Source organism: Fonsecaea monophora (assembly GCF_001642475.1).
Source record: "Fonsecaea monophora strain CBS 269.37 chromosome Unknown Scaff32, whole genome shotgun sequence".
Classification (NCBI taxonomy): Eukaryota; Fungi; Ascomycota; class Eurotiomycetes; order Chaetothyriales; family Herpotrichiellaceae; genus Fonsecaea; species Fonsecaea monophora.
In genome coordinates this window covers 2,435-14,792 of record NW_019173963.1, presented here as the reverse complement: position 1 = coordinate 14,792, position 12,358 = coordinate 2,435, and the positions used below count along the sequence as shown (strand labels likewise).

The window sequence follows — 12,358 nt, the reverse complement described above, 5'->3', positions numbered from 1 at the left end:
GCGATTGGTAGTTGCGCTATACTGGGTGCGAAGAATAATCCTGTGGGCATCTTGTGATCCATCATCACCCTCTACTGTATGACCATTGACAGAACCTGGCTTGACTAAAGTGAACTCTCGACGAACCAATGGCGATAGCTCAGCATCAACTTGTAGGGCGCGCATGGCCGTGGAGGCGAGGCGATGGTCTAGTAGAGGGATATCGATGACCCTGTGTGGGAGTGTGGTCAGTGCTTTGCGCAAAGAATCGATGGGAAGATTGATAACGCACAATGAGCATGGAAAGTCGGATTGAGAAGTGCCCATGGCCAAGTCGTCAGAAGTGGAAAAAGGGCACCGCAACGCATCCAGAGAAGCGGAATGATCCTAGGCAGTCAATCCGGGTTGAGGCAAGGTGGTCCAGAATCAAGAGCCAGACACGAGGGGAAGATCTGAAATTGATGTTTGGGTTCAGGTAGGAGTGGCAGCCGCCTAGGCAAAACAGCAGTGATGTTGGAGTGGGTGCAGGAAGATCGGTTTGAAACCCCGATAAGCGGTTGCTGGGATACCATGATGCAGGGGCGAAAAGTAAACATGACGACGGGACACTGGGAACTTTGGGGCTGCCACCCCTTCCCCGTTTCATTCATTACCCATACATGCCCGGTCTTCGCATTCTTCAGACATACACCCATTGCTTCCTCTTGCAAAGCACCACATCTTTAACCTCTGTCGCCGTCTTCGTCCAGGTCCCATCGTACTCAGGCTACTCTACTGCATCTTCGCTACTACCTTTGCTTCGTGATATGCTGCAAACTTAGAGACATTCCTATCTCCACAAGACTGTTTATAGCTTCTCCTCTTTCCAGCCTCGAGCGCCCCAGCTTGTCGAGAATTTCTGCGACATTGAATACCTGTGCGGAATCCTATCATTCCATTGTCGGCGATCCCTCGTCAACTGTGAGCAGTGATGGCACCCTCGCTGGTGCATCCTGCCAGTTACGGCCAGGTCATCGAATACATTCAAGGTACACAGCCATGAACCAAAACAATGCCCCTCACTGCGATGCGCATCACTGACAACTCTCTCCACAACAGATCGCCTCTACCTCGCATCCTACATTCACGCACCTAACGAACATACTCCTTTCCCGTATCCCACGCAAGTAAAGAAATCGCCGCAGAAAAAGTCCTCCAAAGCGCAGTCGGGTCCTGTTCCCGCTGCTCTGCGCCCTCCTCCGGTCTATTTCACCATCGACGACACTCTTCTGTACAATGCTTTTCACGCCGACTTCGGCCCCCTGCACATTGGCCACCTCTATAGGTTCGCCGTCCAGTTCCATGAAATCTTGGGTGACCCAGCCAACAACGACAAAGCCGTCGTGTTTTGGAGCAGGGCTGACGCCAGGAGTCGAGCGAACGCTGCGTGTCTTGTCGCATGCTATATGGTCCTGATTCAAGCATGGCCTCCTCATCTTGCTCTTGCGCCTATTGCTCAAGCTGATCCTCCATACATGCCCTTCCGAGACGCAGGGTACAGCCAGGCCGATTTTATTCTCAACATTCAGGATGTGGTGTATGGCGTCTGGAAAGCCAAAGAAGAAAATCTGTGTCAGCTCAAGGAGTTCAATCTCGAAGAGTATGTCGCTCGACTAACCTCTGGGGCCGACCGCTAATGTGTCTAGATACGAGCGATTCGAACGAGTTGACCAGGGAGATTTCAACTGGATCTGCCCCCAATTTGTTGCCTTCGCATCTCCTCAATCTGAGCCAACCACACCCATTCCCATCTCATCCCCAGCCTATGCAACGCTGCCATCTTGTATACCAGAAGTTCAGCGTGCCAGGATACCCCTGCCCTTCAAGAACGTCCTCGCTCATTTCGTCCAACGTGACGTTGGTTTGGTTGTTCGACTCAACTCAGAACTCTACTGTCCAACATACTTTACTGCTCTTGGTATTCAACACATTGATATGATCTTCGAAGATGGAACGTGTCCAGCCCTTCCCATTGTCCGCAAGTTTATCAAGCTGGCCCATGACACCATCGCAAGGAGCAAAGCTATCGCGGTCCACTGCAAGGCTGGGCTCGGCAGAACCGGGTGCTTGATCGGAGCCTATTTGATCTACCGCCACGGTTTTACTGCAAATGAAGTCATCTCGTTCATGCGATTCATGCGTCCTGGAATGGTGGTCGGACCACAACAGCACTGGCTGCATCTGAATCAGGGACAGTTTCGAGAATGGTACCTGGAAGATCAGTGGAAGGCAAAAATGGAGTTGAATAAGCCCTCGACTCCTCGCGTCATGACAGCGAAGACTCCCATACGTATTTCTGGTGCAGCACAGACGGCGACTCCAGATCGCTCAAGCACCCAAAGAACTGCTTTGGGCGAAATCGATGGCAATGACGTCTCGACTGCTGGAGCTTATCAGGACGAAAACCTCCCTGCGCCAACACCGGGTCAACCTCGAAAGTATGCTCGAATGGATCCTCGAAGTCACCCATATGCTCGGTCGTCCTCGGGTACCGTGCGTATCAATGGCAACAAGTCTGAGAGCGAAGTCGCCACAGTGGAGACGCACCGAGTTAGTACGAACGGCGCAGAAAGCGAAGAGGAGCTCATTCTACAACGAGCGGCGTCCCGCCGAAGCCATAGCAAGAGTCCTGGTAGTAAAGGCAAAGCTCGCAGCGTCTCATACACCACTACCACGACAACTATGACCAAGACTTTTGACGTGGGCGACACGATGGGTATCTACGAAGACGATGGGGATATCAACTTCCAGATAGAGGATACAAACGCCATATGGGACGAGCTCGCCCAGGAACAGGAGAATTTAAAGCTCAGTACTATGAGTGAGAAGAACCCACCTGGAACTGCCCGACCAAAGACCCCACGATCTGCTAGTGGAATGGGTACCATGGGCGTTCCGAAGACTCGATCGCTTAGAGAGTCACCACGGCGCAGCGGAGTTGAGGATAAGATGAAGGTCAGGAAGACAAGTGGCCGTGTTGGCAGTGCCAGTCATGGACCGGTTGGTGTGAAGCGGTAGTGTTGCGAATTCCACGACCAGCTGAGCATTTCATTATGACCATACTGCAACGACAAGGGGGCGACCGACACCGCCCATGAGCGAGAGGCATCGGCGAATTATGGAGTCACTCATTCCGACTGGGGACATGTACATTGACATCTGGAATACCACAATGGGAGTGGATGATGGAACAACTTCCTACAAAGCGTGAATCTTGAAGGTCATGAAAATATTGTGTATTCTCTGGACCGAATGAATTGGACTTGGCATGACAAGGCAATGGCGCAGAAAGGAGCATCAAAGGAGTCAACGGCTGGTGGGTTTCTGGCCAGCAACGACGATGGACGGATGGCAGGTTGACGCTGTGTGATTGTGATCGTGTCGTTTGCGACCCTTGAGTATTGTATTTTGTGATTCAAATCGAAAGTGTTAGGAAATGATATTCGTATTGTGATTGATGTTCCATCGGTTGTTGTATGAGAGTGTTTATGCGTCTTGTTCGTGTAATTCTCGGCTCACAACCGGCGAACAAAATTGCCAAGGTTACTGTCCGAGAAGGGCAGGTAATGCGAATTTTCAATCCACAAACCCCAATTTCTCTTGTGGCGCGGGATTTCTAAGGGAGTTCCGCACTCAGATTTCCAAATTTCCTCACCCACCAACTCAGCATCACTTCTAGAGGCGCAGGATATCGATCTCTTTGCGTCCTTCGATTGCACCAGAAGAGCAATAAAACAATGGCACCCTCCGTGAAAGTAAGTCCTTCCACAACCGCCGGGACTCAAATGTGGGCAATCGATTCGATCGATCCAACCGAACAGCTTTGCTGGTCCTCATGATATACACAATGGGGTGCAGTAGGCTAAGGTTTTCTCTCCGTCCTCCTTCGGGAGGGTTGGAATTTTTTTCAATATAGGCTCGTGGCACCGCGCAAAAGGTCGCATCGAAGGGCAAAGCTGGCGCAAAAGGTGGAAAGGTCACAAACAAGGTACGCAATGTTCGTTAATGGAACAATTAAGAACACATCCACTGCACATTCATCCACGTCTGCACAGTCATGCGCCTGAGCATGCATGTTCTGAGTGTCAAATTTTTCGCGGATCACCTCGTGCAGCCGTCGAACAAGGGATGTGTGTGGGAGCTTATGCTAATGTCTGTGACGGAAACAGTACACCATCAACTGCTCACAACCAGTCTCCGACAAGATCTTCGACCTCTCCGCTTTTGAAAAGTTCCTGCACGAGCGAATCAAGGTCGAAGGCCGCACTGGCAACTTGGGCGATAATGTCACCATCAACCAGGTCGGCGACGGCAAGATCGAGGTCATCACGCACATTCCCTTCTCTGGCCGCTACTTGAAATACCTGTAAGCAGAAACAAAACCCAGTTGTGCACAACTCTCTGTCCACACAAGCCTCTTGCCAATCCACCTATACCAACTCCTCCAAACAACTTGTTGCATAAACCAATCCATATTCAAAGTATGCGACCGTGGTGCGGAGAGAGACCTGGATATTGCGTGAGGAGCATTTGTCCGAGCCCCTTTTCCCCCTGGGGACACCACCGCCTGTCGGAACTGTATCGATGCTAACGAAAACTGCGTGATGCTTAATCTAGGACCAAGAAATTCCTCAAAAAGCAACAACTGCGCGACTGGCTGCGTGTGGTGTCCACATCAAGGGGCGTCTACGAGCTGCGCTTCTTCAATGTTGTCAATGACGAGGGTGACGAGGATGAGGACTAGACTCACGTTGGAATGCGAATGCAAATGCAAGGCGCATGATACCATGATGCAGTCAATATTCCTATGTCTGCGGCTGATGCGCAGTTCGTTGATATGCCAGGCAACACCCATACAAGGTCTGAATCCAAAGCAGGAAGGGCACTGACACTATGAGCCTCCACACCCTGCGGAAAGCCTTATCTTTGACCTCTTGAAATGGTTTCTGTATGGGCATCTTTCTAGCGGGCATGTCAAGTTTCATACTCGTCAAGTTGGAGGGTTCTTCTCGTGTCCGCCTAAAGTGACAGAAATAAAATGATGGAAACCTTCATGCCTGCCGCAGTTCAAAATTCTGCCCAATAGAATAATTGCGAGGCTTATCCATCCATCCCTTTGTGTCTGTCTTGTTCATGCATGTGTTCGGAGACAAGCCTACGTGTCTTCTCCACCCCCCTGTTGTATCCGCTCGTAGAGATGAATCTGATATCTCATATTCTCAAGCTCCACTGGGTACCTGAGCGGCTGTTGCTGGCTCAATCTGAACCATCTGGACTCGTCAGAAACCAATTTCCTCCACTTGCTACCGCCCTCTGCTGCCTTGCCAGCAACGTCTAAAAGCGTGTGGTCTAGTAACCACTTCATAGGGTAGCGTCTCGTCTTGGTGTTTGTATCTCCACCATCTTCTCGCTGTCCATGAGGAGCGGTGGACCCCGATCCCACTGTCACTTCGGAGTAACTCCCAGGGCTATCTACAACCAGAAGCCATGTGCCTGGGGACACGATATCTGTAAGCGCCAGGAGAAATGCCGTGGTGCGCGATATCGAGGCTGTGAAGAGCTCGTTGAGTGTAAACATGATAGTGCAGAGATGCGCCCCACGGAGGATGCTCTGCAAGTCAGCCTCATCGACGGCGAGGATGTCATGTTGGTGAAATCGCACCGAGAACTCGTCACGAGTTGTGAAGGGTTTATTCGCTGCCTTGACGCTCTCAGTTGCGTAGGATGATAAGGGAGGTGGTGTGTACAGTGTGTTCTCTAGTTTGGAAAGGCAGGCTGACCAGTCTGCGATGTCAACGATATGAACACATAGTCTGCCTGTTGTTAGTGGGAGTGTTCGTGCTGTAGCCGCACAGGCAGCCACCTCCGCGCCTCCGCCACCTCCAATGCAAACTACGGTACAAGCGCTGGCTGGCGTCGCGAGCGGACTCGCATTTGTGTTTGGGGCAGCGGTCGCAGTCTCGCCGGGTCCATTCCAAACTCTTTGCAAATCGTCGTGCAAGAAGATGCTCGTATACCCGAGGGCACGGCCTGCACTCCACCTGAGTGCATATGCATCGAGATACTCTGGCTTGGCAAATGCACCAGCAAAGTCGCGCTGGAACAGGTGGCCTTTGACGTGCTGAATGGTGGCGTTCAAATCAACTTGGTTGTGGTTGAGAGGGAATGCCCGACGAAACATGTCTAGAATCTGCTGTGGTAGTTCGGTGGGTAAAATGAAGCCATGGGCTTCGGGACGTTGCCGCATTGCTGTTATACCAGTGCTACCACTCGCCCCGCCACGACCTCGTGGTTGAGAAGTCTGACGTGTCCGACTGTCTGCTCCCTTCTGCCTCCTTGCTGGAGCCATTGTATCGGATTGGTGCGGCCGAGATAAGATACTGCTCAGCCGGAATTTTTCCCAGAAATGCTGTGTCACCGACAAAATCACGCACTCGTTCCACAAGCTGGAGCGAGTCTTCGGATAAAAATCCGAGATTGAATGGCCTGTTGTGTTTCCAAGAGACCTGCCAGATATGCTGACATGCGTTGGGAGGGCTGAGTCCTCCTACTGGTGTTTGGGTTCTATTATGCTGGATTTCACGTAAAGAAAAAAGTACCTGGCTTGATAGCGCCCAACCTTCAGGTGTCATTGGGAAGCAAGTACTACATTTGGAAGTGCGGCTTGCGTTTCTGTACTCAGTACTCGCAAGTAGGAGGCGACTCCGCTGCATGGAGGTTGACAGGATGAGACGACTTGACACCAATAATCTGCGTGGCACCTCACAGGCAACTAGTGGTAGAGCCCAATGCCGGCCCCGAAGGATACGCATGCGTGAGAATTTTTTTCTCCTTTTACTCTTTGCCCTCGCAGGATACTTCCGTGTCACTAGCAAAGCCTGCATGAACACTGATAGCTAGGCCTCCCAACCGCAGGCATCGGCTATTCAGGCTTTTGCCGCGTGGCTCGGAACATCTCAGATGAATCAAAGCCATCTACGGGGATTCATTGGTCATGAAAAATTGCACCTTTTGACGGCCAGCCCTGGTGACCCCAGAGTTCCCACCCACATTATCAGGACGGTGAAGCACGAGGGCATCTATCTGGGGGCTATCCACTAACCACCAGTGACGGATGTTCGGATTGTTGTCGAGGAGACAGCAGTAGGCGAGTTTCAGTGTGCATCCATCGGGGTTTCCAGCTTTTACGAGATGTCTGACACAGAAAAGTCTTTCTGTTTGTACTTGTAGACGTTGCGCAGGCTTGCGACCCGTTCAAGTCGGTTCGACGGCTATACCCGGTGGATAGAATACTCGTATTGAGGCGCGGAATCAGGCCTTGAGGGACGCGAGATAAACGACTTGTCTGGATGGGAAGACTCTTTTCCCTTGTTGGCCAGCGACCTGGATCCGGGGTTGAGAGTTCCTGCATAAGCGTATGAGCTTGAACTCCGCTCAGTAACAGCTAAGCCGTCCTACTCGTTGTAGCGCGAGGAGCAGGGGCTGCGCCGCTTGGGTTTTGCGCCGATCCTGGAAGATCTTTAGAGCTTCTCCCAAGACAAAGGGGATGGAGGGAGTGAATTACCTTCAACTGGCAAATCCCAGTAATCATACACGAGTTCCAGGAACCTCAAGACATCGCTCAACCACGCAGATAGAACAACAAGTTGCACAGCATGAGGCAGCAAGGTCCGAGGACGGAGGCAGCTGCAAGGGCAAGCAATCTCGTAAAAGATTGGGCTGATTTGATGGGTGGTACAGGCTAAGGGGGCCTTCAACTGTCATGATCTTCATTCGAGCGTTGCCCACCGACTCATGAAGCGGTCAACATTCCGGTCAGGTGGGCAAAATCAAACGTGGGTGTCCATCATACTTCGAGTCCTTCCTTTTGACTTGAGCATTGCTGTACAAGGACATGAATGCCGCGTATGGAAAGAGAAGTCTCCGCTATGATAATAATACATAGATCTCGCCGTTTGTGAAACCTGTCCACAAGTGCGTGTATTGCCAGGCTCTGAGCCTAATGTAGCTTCATCAAGGCTCGTTCTCCCTTGTTGGCTCAGCAGTTCGTCCACCCTCATCATAAGTTAGAGAGAGCCCAGGCTGAAAAGGGACTAGAGGGACCTACCGCAAAGGCCGCCGCTCGCTTGACCAGGTCTGGTGAGCCCCAAAAATCTGCACCTAAGCCCAGCCAGGCAACTTGGCCTGCCTAGCGATCCAGTTTCCCGGTGGACCACCGTGCAGTTCCAATAATGTGAGAGGAGCTGGTAACTGGCGCCAGTGGCCACACGCAGTAGCTCACCTCCATCCCCTTCAATTCCACCGCCTCCCATCTCCCATTTTACGTCCTTTTTTCGCACCTGTACCTCAACACTCTTCCTCACTCACCCTTCGCGCTCCCGCTCCCTCAAAGGGCTTCATCAGCCTCGTGGCTCCTGATCGGAGGAAGATCTTTCACTGATCTTTCTTCCAGGTAGCCGTCCACTCCTTCATCATCCAAGCGAACGCCCTCAATTTCCCATCCCTTTGGTTGACCGATCTTCAATTTCAATTCAACTGCGACCCTTGATTCTGTGTCCGAGACTTTGGTGTTGAGGTATCACACACGACTGGCAAAGACGACGCGCAGAGTTTCTGACTCTCCCAGATTACTTTTGTACAAGACATTCATTTTCACAGACATATTCTTTCAGCGTTAATCGCCTCCTCGATCCTCTGATGGTGGCAGTCCTGCTTTCACAACCAGTCTGCATCCACAACCTCCACAGGTGCTCGGACACCTAGGACATATCTCTACTTTGCACCTTCCTGCTGGCCAGAGCACGCATCTTCGTCTCCTTGGGTGGTTTCCTCGCCAGGATAGAGCTATGACTTCTCTCTCCCTACCTGCTTCGGTATCAGCTTTGTCACCCTTCGATTCGACGCCCAGTTCTCCTCCTCGATCGCCTCAACCCCACAGACGTCGACATTCTCGAAATCCAAACACCCTTCCTCTGCCGATTTTCTCCTTTAACCCTGGTGTGGATGAGAACGCTGCAGATTTAAGAGGAATGGATTCGCCCACACAACATGCTATCGACACGACGGTTGAGGCCGGCCGTCGCTCTGCCCGACCTCCTCCGCTGCCTGAATTCAAGTTCAACCCAGGTGCCGGTCTACCAGCTGAGCGAACTTCGAGTCCGACTCATCCTGTCCTTCAAGAGATGGCCCTGAACAAGCAGCGTGCTGTCCGTTCTGCAAAACCGGCACCTTTACCCGCATTCACCTTCGCTCCGAACGTGACGCCTTCGCAGACGTCGCCTAGTCCAACAAAATCCAGTTTTGTCGACACTCAGCAATCCTCTCGTGGTGGTCATCGAAGAGGTGGAAGTGAATTTGTGGGCGGAGGCGGGACTGATGGACCCCAGCTAGTGAGCACAAGTCCTGAAAGGCCCGAGTATCGTCCTCATCCGCCAATATCTGGAACAAGAGGACATGCCCATCGTCGTTCGCAAGCTGTCTCGATCTCTGACATTGATACGTCCGAGCTGATCAAGGCAAATGCTGTGGCTAAGGCACGTGCTGGGTCGACACCAACCACTCCCTGCGATAGTGCACAGGCATTCTCGTTCTCTCGCGCCAGTCCAATGACCCGACACTCCGTGTCAAGTCTTGTCCAGACTCCTCCTTCGTCCCCGCGCCGCAGGGGTAGCGTCCCTGGGATACGACCTCGCGTGGGCTTTTCCGATCAGGTCGATGTCATACCCAGACCGTTGTCTATGATATCCTCTGAGACTGAAGGCAGTAGCTCGACCGTTAGGGGAGGACACTCCTTGTCTGGCAGCATCAATTCAATTGCCAGTCCCATACCCCGACCGACCTTCGTCGTCAGCCCGTCACATGACACAATGACTTCGCCCGAGCTGGAGAGACCGCAGACTGCAGACGCACTTTCTACTCTGTCTCCAGGAATGGCGTTCGATAAGACGAAGAGTTTATCTCTGATTAATCTGCCAAAGCGCCCTCTGTCAGCCTCGGGATCGCCTGGAACGTTGAGCTCCTGCAGTCCTCCCAATAAAAAGAAATACTTCTGGTTCAGCCACTCCGGTAGTAGCTCCCCATCAACAACTCCCCATATTGAGCGGGGTGATCCGATGGATGTTTTTGTGTCTGCCACTCCCGCCGTGCAGAGCCTAGGGAACGATCTGCGACCTCAAACATCATCAGGTGAATCTACCACAAAGAAGCGAAAATATCATACTTGGACATCGGGAATCTTCTCCAAAAAATCAGAGAAGCGATCCAGCAAGACCAAACCACAGGGCCATCCAGTGCCGCCACCCCTCACGAGGACCCCCAGTGATCGGCTTAACGACATCTTTGATGCTGACGACACAATTGTGATTCGTGATCCCTCGCCTGTCGCAACGAGGGTCCGGGCCGCGGCAGAAACTTCGGTGACATTACCAGACTGGAGGCCAAGTCCCTACGAAGAGCAGATTACGAGTCCGACCCTTGATCTTGATGCTGCTCTGGGGCCTTTCGGAAGCGAAGAAAAGCTCGGACCAGAAGGAATTGCCAGACAAGCTTCGCGATTGGCAAAACTCCATAGTAGTGAACGCAGAGGAGCCATGGATGCTTTCGGTACAATCCATAGGAGGACCGAGTCAGCACCCATCATGCCCGCTGTCAATCGCAACATCTTCGGTTTGCATCATATTGGCAGCAACGCTTCTCTTTCCGAAGATGTCTTCGACGAAGAAGAGGAAGACAATTTTCTGGCCGAGGAACATGCTGCACAGACCACCCCTGCGGATGTTCGAGGCCGGGAGGAATTTCCAGCTTCGCTTCTGTCGGGATCGCCCAATGGAACAGTCGCAGACGGTCTTGGTCTGTTCATTCGTGACAGCTCAAGTGATGGAGTTATCATTATTGACTCAGACGATGACCTTTCTCGGGTCGGCGCGAGGTCGTCCAACTCAACAATCGAGGCGCCAGTATATCAAGATTTTGAACCTCGAAAACGACCGATGTCTTCACCAATGGCTTTTGTGTATCCGGCACCCCAGTCGCACTATGCTTCATCCACAGACGGACGCACCACATCTGCTTCGATGATGTCTTCACCCGATGCGGATCATATCTCTTTTGACGCCCTCTCTCGGCCGTCGAGATTACTTGGAGAACCAAGTCCTGACTTGATACTTCGTGTATCCAACGACGATCTTCCGTCATTGAGTGACAGTATTTCCACCGGTGCTGTTCCAAGGTTCTCCAGCAGTGCGGGTACCAGATCCTCTGTCGAGCAACGTTCAGCCTCTATGATTGACCCGTCTACCTCCAGATCGAACAATCAGCAAGCGTGGAAACGTTCGAGTTTGGCCAGTCTCAATCGCTTTATCCCTGGCTCTTCTCACGGTAGCAAACTCAAGTTTGAAAGTGTCCCAGACAACAGCGTCGAGGACGAACAGAACAAAAAGAAAACGAACAGACTGAGCAAACTCATGCTTTTCTGGCGATCGAAAGAGAAGGCAGAGAAATGATTAAACGGGAAATCTAACCATTTATGGCTTTATGAACAGCGCCCGAGCGTTCGGAGCGTTGATGAATTATGTGACTTGGCTTTGTTGGGGAGACTGCTCTTGCTGACTGCGCAGCTTAACGACATTTCATGGAAGGGGGCTAAATGACCGCCATACCTTTTCTCACCCAAGTCATTCATGCAAAAGCACTATTGTCCGTTGGCCCAAACTATCTGAGATCAGATATCTTGAGCTTTGACGATCAACCAGAGATTTTTCTCTCTCCTGGCTGAACATTGCGGAAGCTAAACAACTTTCTGGCAACGGGGCTTTTGTGCTGCCTGACAAAGCTTCACCTCGTACAAAACTGAACATCGAGACCCGAATATGTTCATATGGTCAGTCGACCAGAGAGTTGCGGGTGATGAACTGTGCTGGAATCGCTGGAACGAGCCTTGGAGCGCTCTCCTCGGACGAAATGGAAGAGACAAAGAGTTCTTGGACGGAATTATACGACAGATCCATACCTTCTGTAGCCTGACCATTTACGACCTCGTATCACTTATCCTTGATCAAAACGCATTTTGATTGGAGGTAGTGTTATGGTGGGAAACAAGAAATGACCAATGACTTCAACTCTGCTGGGCCTACTCCCTTGCTGTTCTTCTTGAGGGTATAGACTTTTGATCAGTGCTCGTGCCGTGGTCCACCCATCCAAGTATGCGTAATGCCAAACCCCTTCGCCGACGACAACGACGCAGCTTCTGGAGACTTGGAAAACTCTCCTCGCCTAAGAAGCCCCTAAAGTATGGCTGCATTACACAGTATCTGCTCCAACACTCTTACCGTGGTCCTGTCCT

The 12,358-nt window shown here is 51.7% G+C and overlaps 3 protein-coding genes across 3 annotated transcripts; 2 read left to right on the top strand and 1 right to left on the bottom strand.

Moving 5' to 3' along the window:
- Nucleotides 1-949: 949 nt before the first annotated feature.
- Nucleotides 950-4,762, top strand: AYO21_05183 (hypothetical protein; the record flags this gene model as incomplete). The annotated part of the gene is made up of 6 exons (XM_022655153.1): nucleotides 950-1,007; nucleotides 1,078-1,618; nucleotides 1,665-2,973; nucleotides 3,935-4,006; nucleotides 4,188-4,384; nucleotides 4,636-4,762. 6 exons carry the CDS (start codon nucleotides 950-952, stop codon nucleotides 4,760-4,762), a joined length of 2,304 nt encoding a protein of 767 aa, XP_022512434.1.
- Nucleotides 4,763-5,173: 411 nt separating this feature from the next.
- Nucleotides 5,174-6,367, bottom strand: AYO21_05182 (hypothetical protein; the record flags this gene model as incomplete). Its single annotated transcript, XM_022655152.1, has 1 exon — nucleotides 5,174-6,367. One exon carries the CDS (start codon nucleotides 6,365-6,367, stop codon nucleotides 5,174-5,176), a length of 1,194 nt encoding a protein of 397 aa, XP_022512433.1.
- A 2,680-nt stretch (nucleotides 6,368-9,047) lies between these two features.
- On the top strand, nucleotides 9,048-11,519 carry AYO21_05181 (hypothetical protein; the record flags this gene model as incomplete). Its single annotated transcript, XM_022655151.1, has 1 exon — nucleotides 9,048-11,519. The coding sequence occupies one exon, from the start codon at nucleotides 9,048-9,050 to the stop codon at nucleotides 11,517-11,519; it is 2,472 nt and encodes an 823-aa protein (XP_022512432.1).
- Nucleotides 11,520-12,358: the final 839 nt, after the last annotated feature.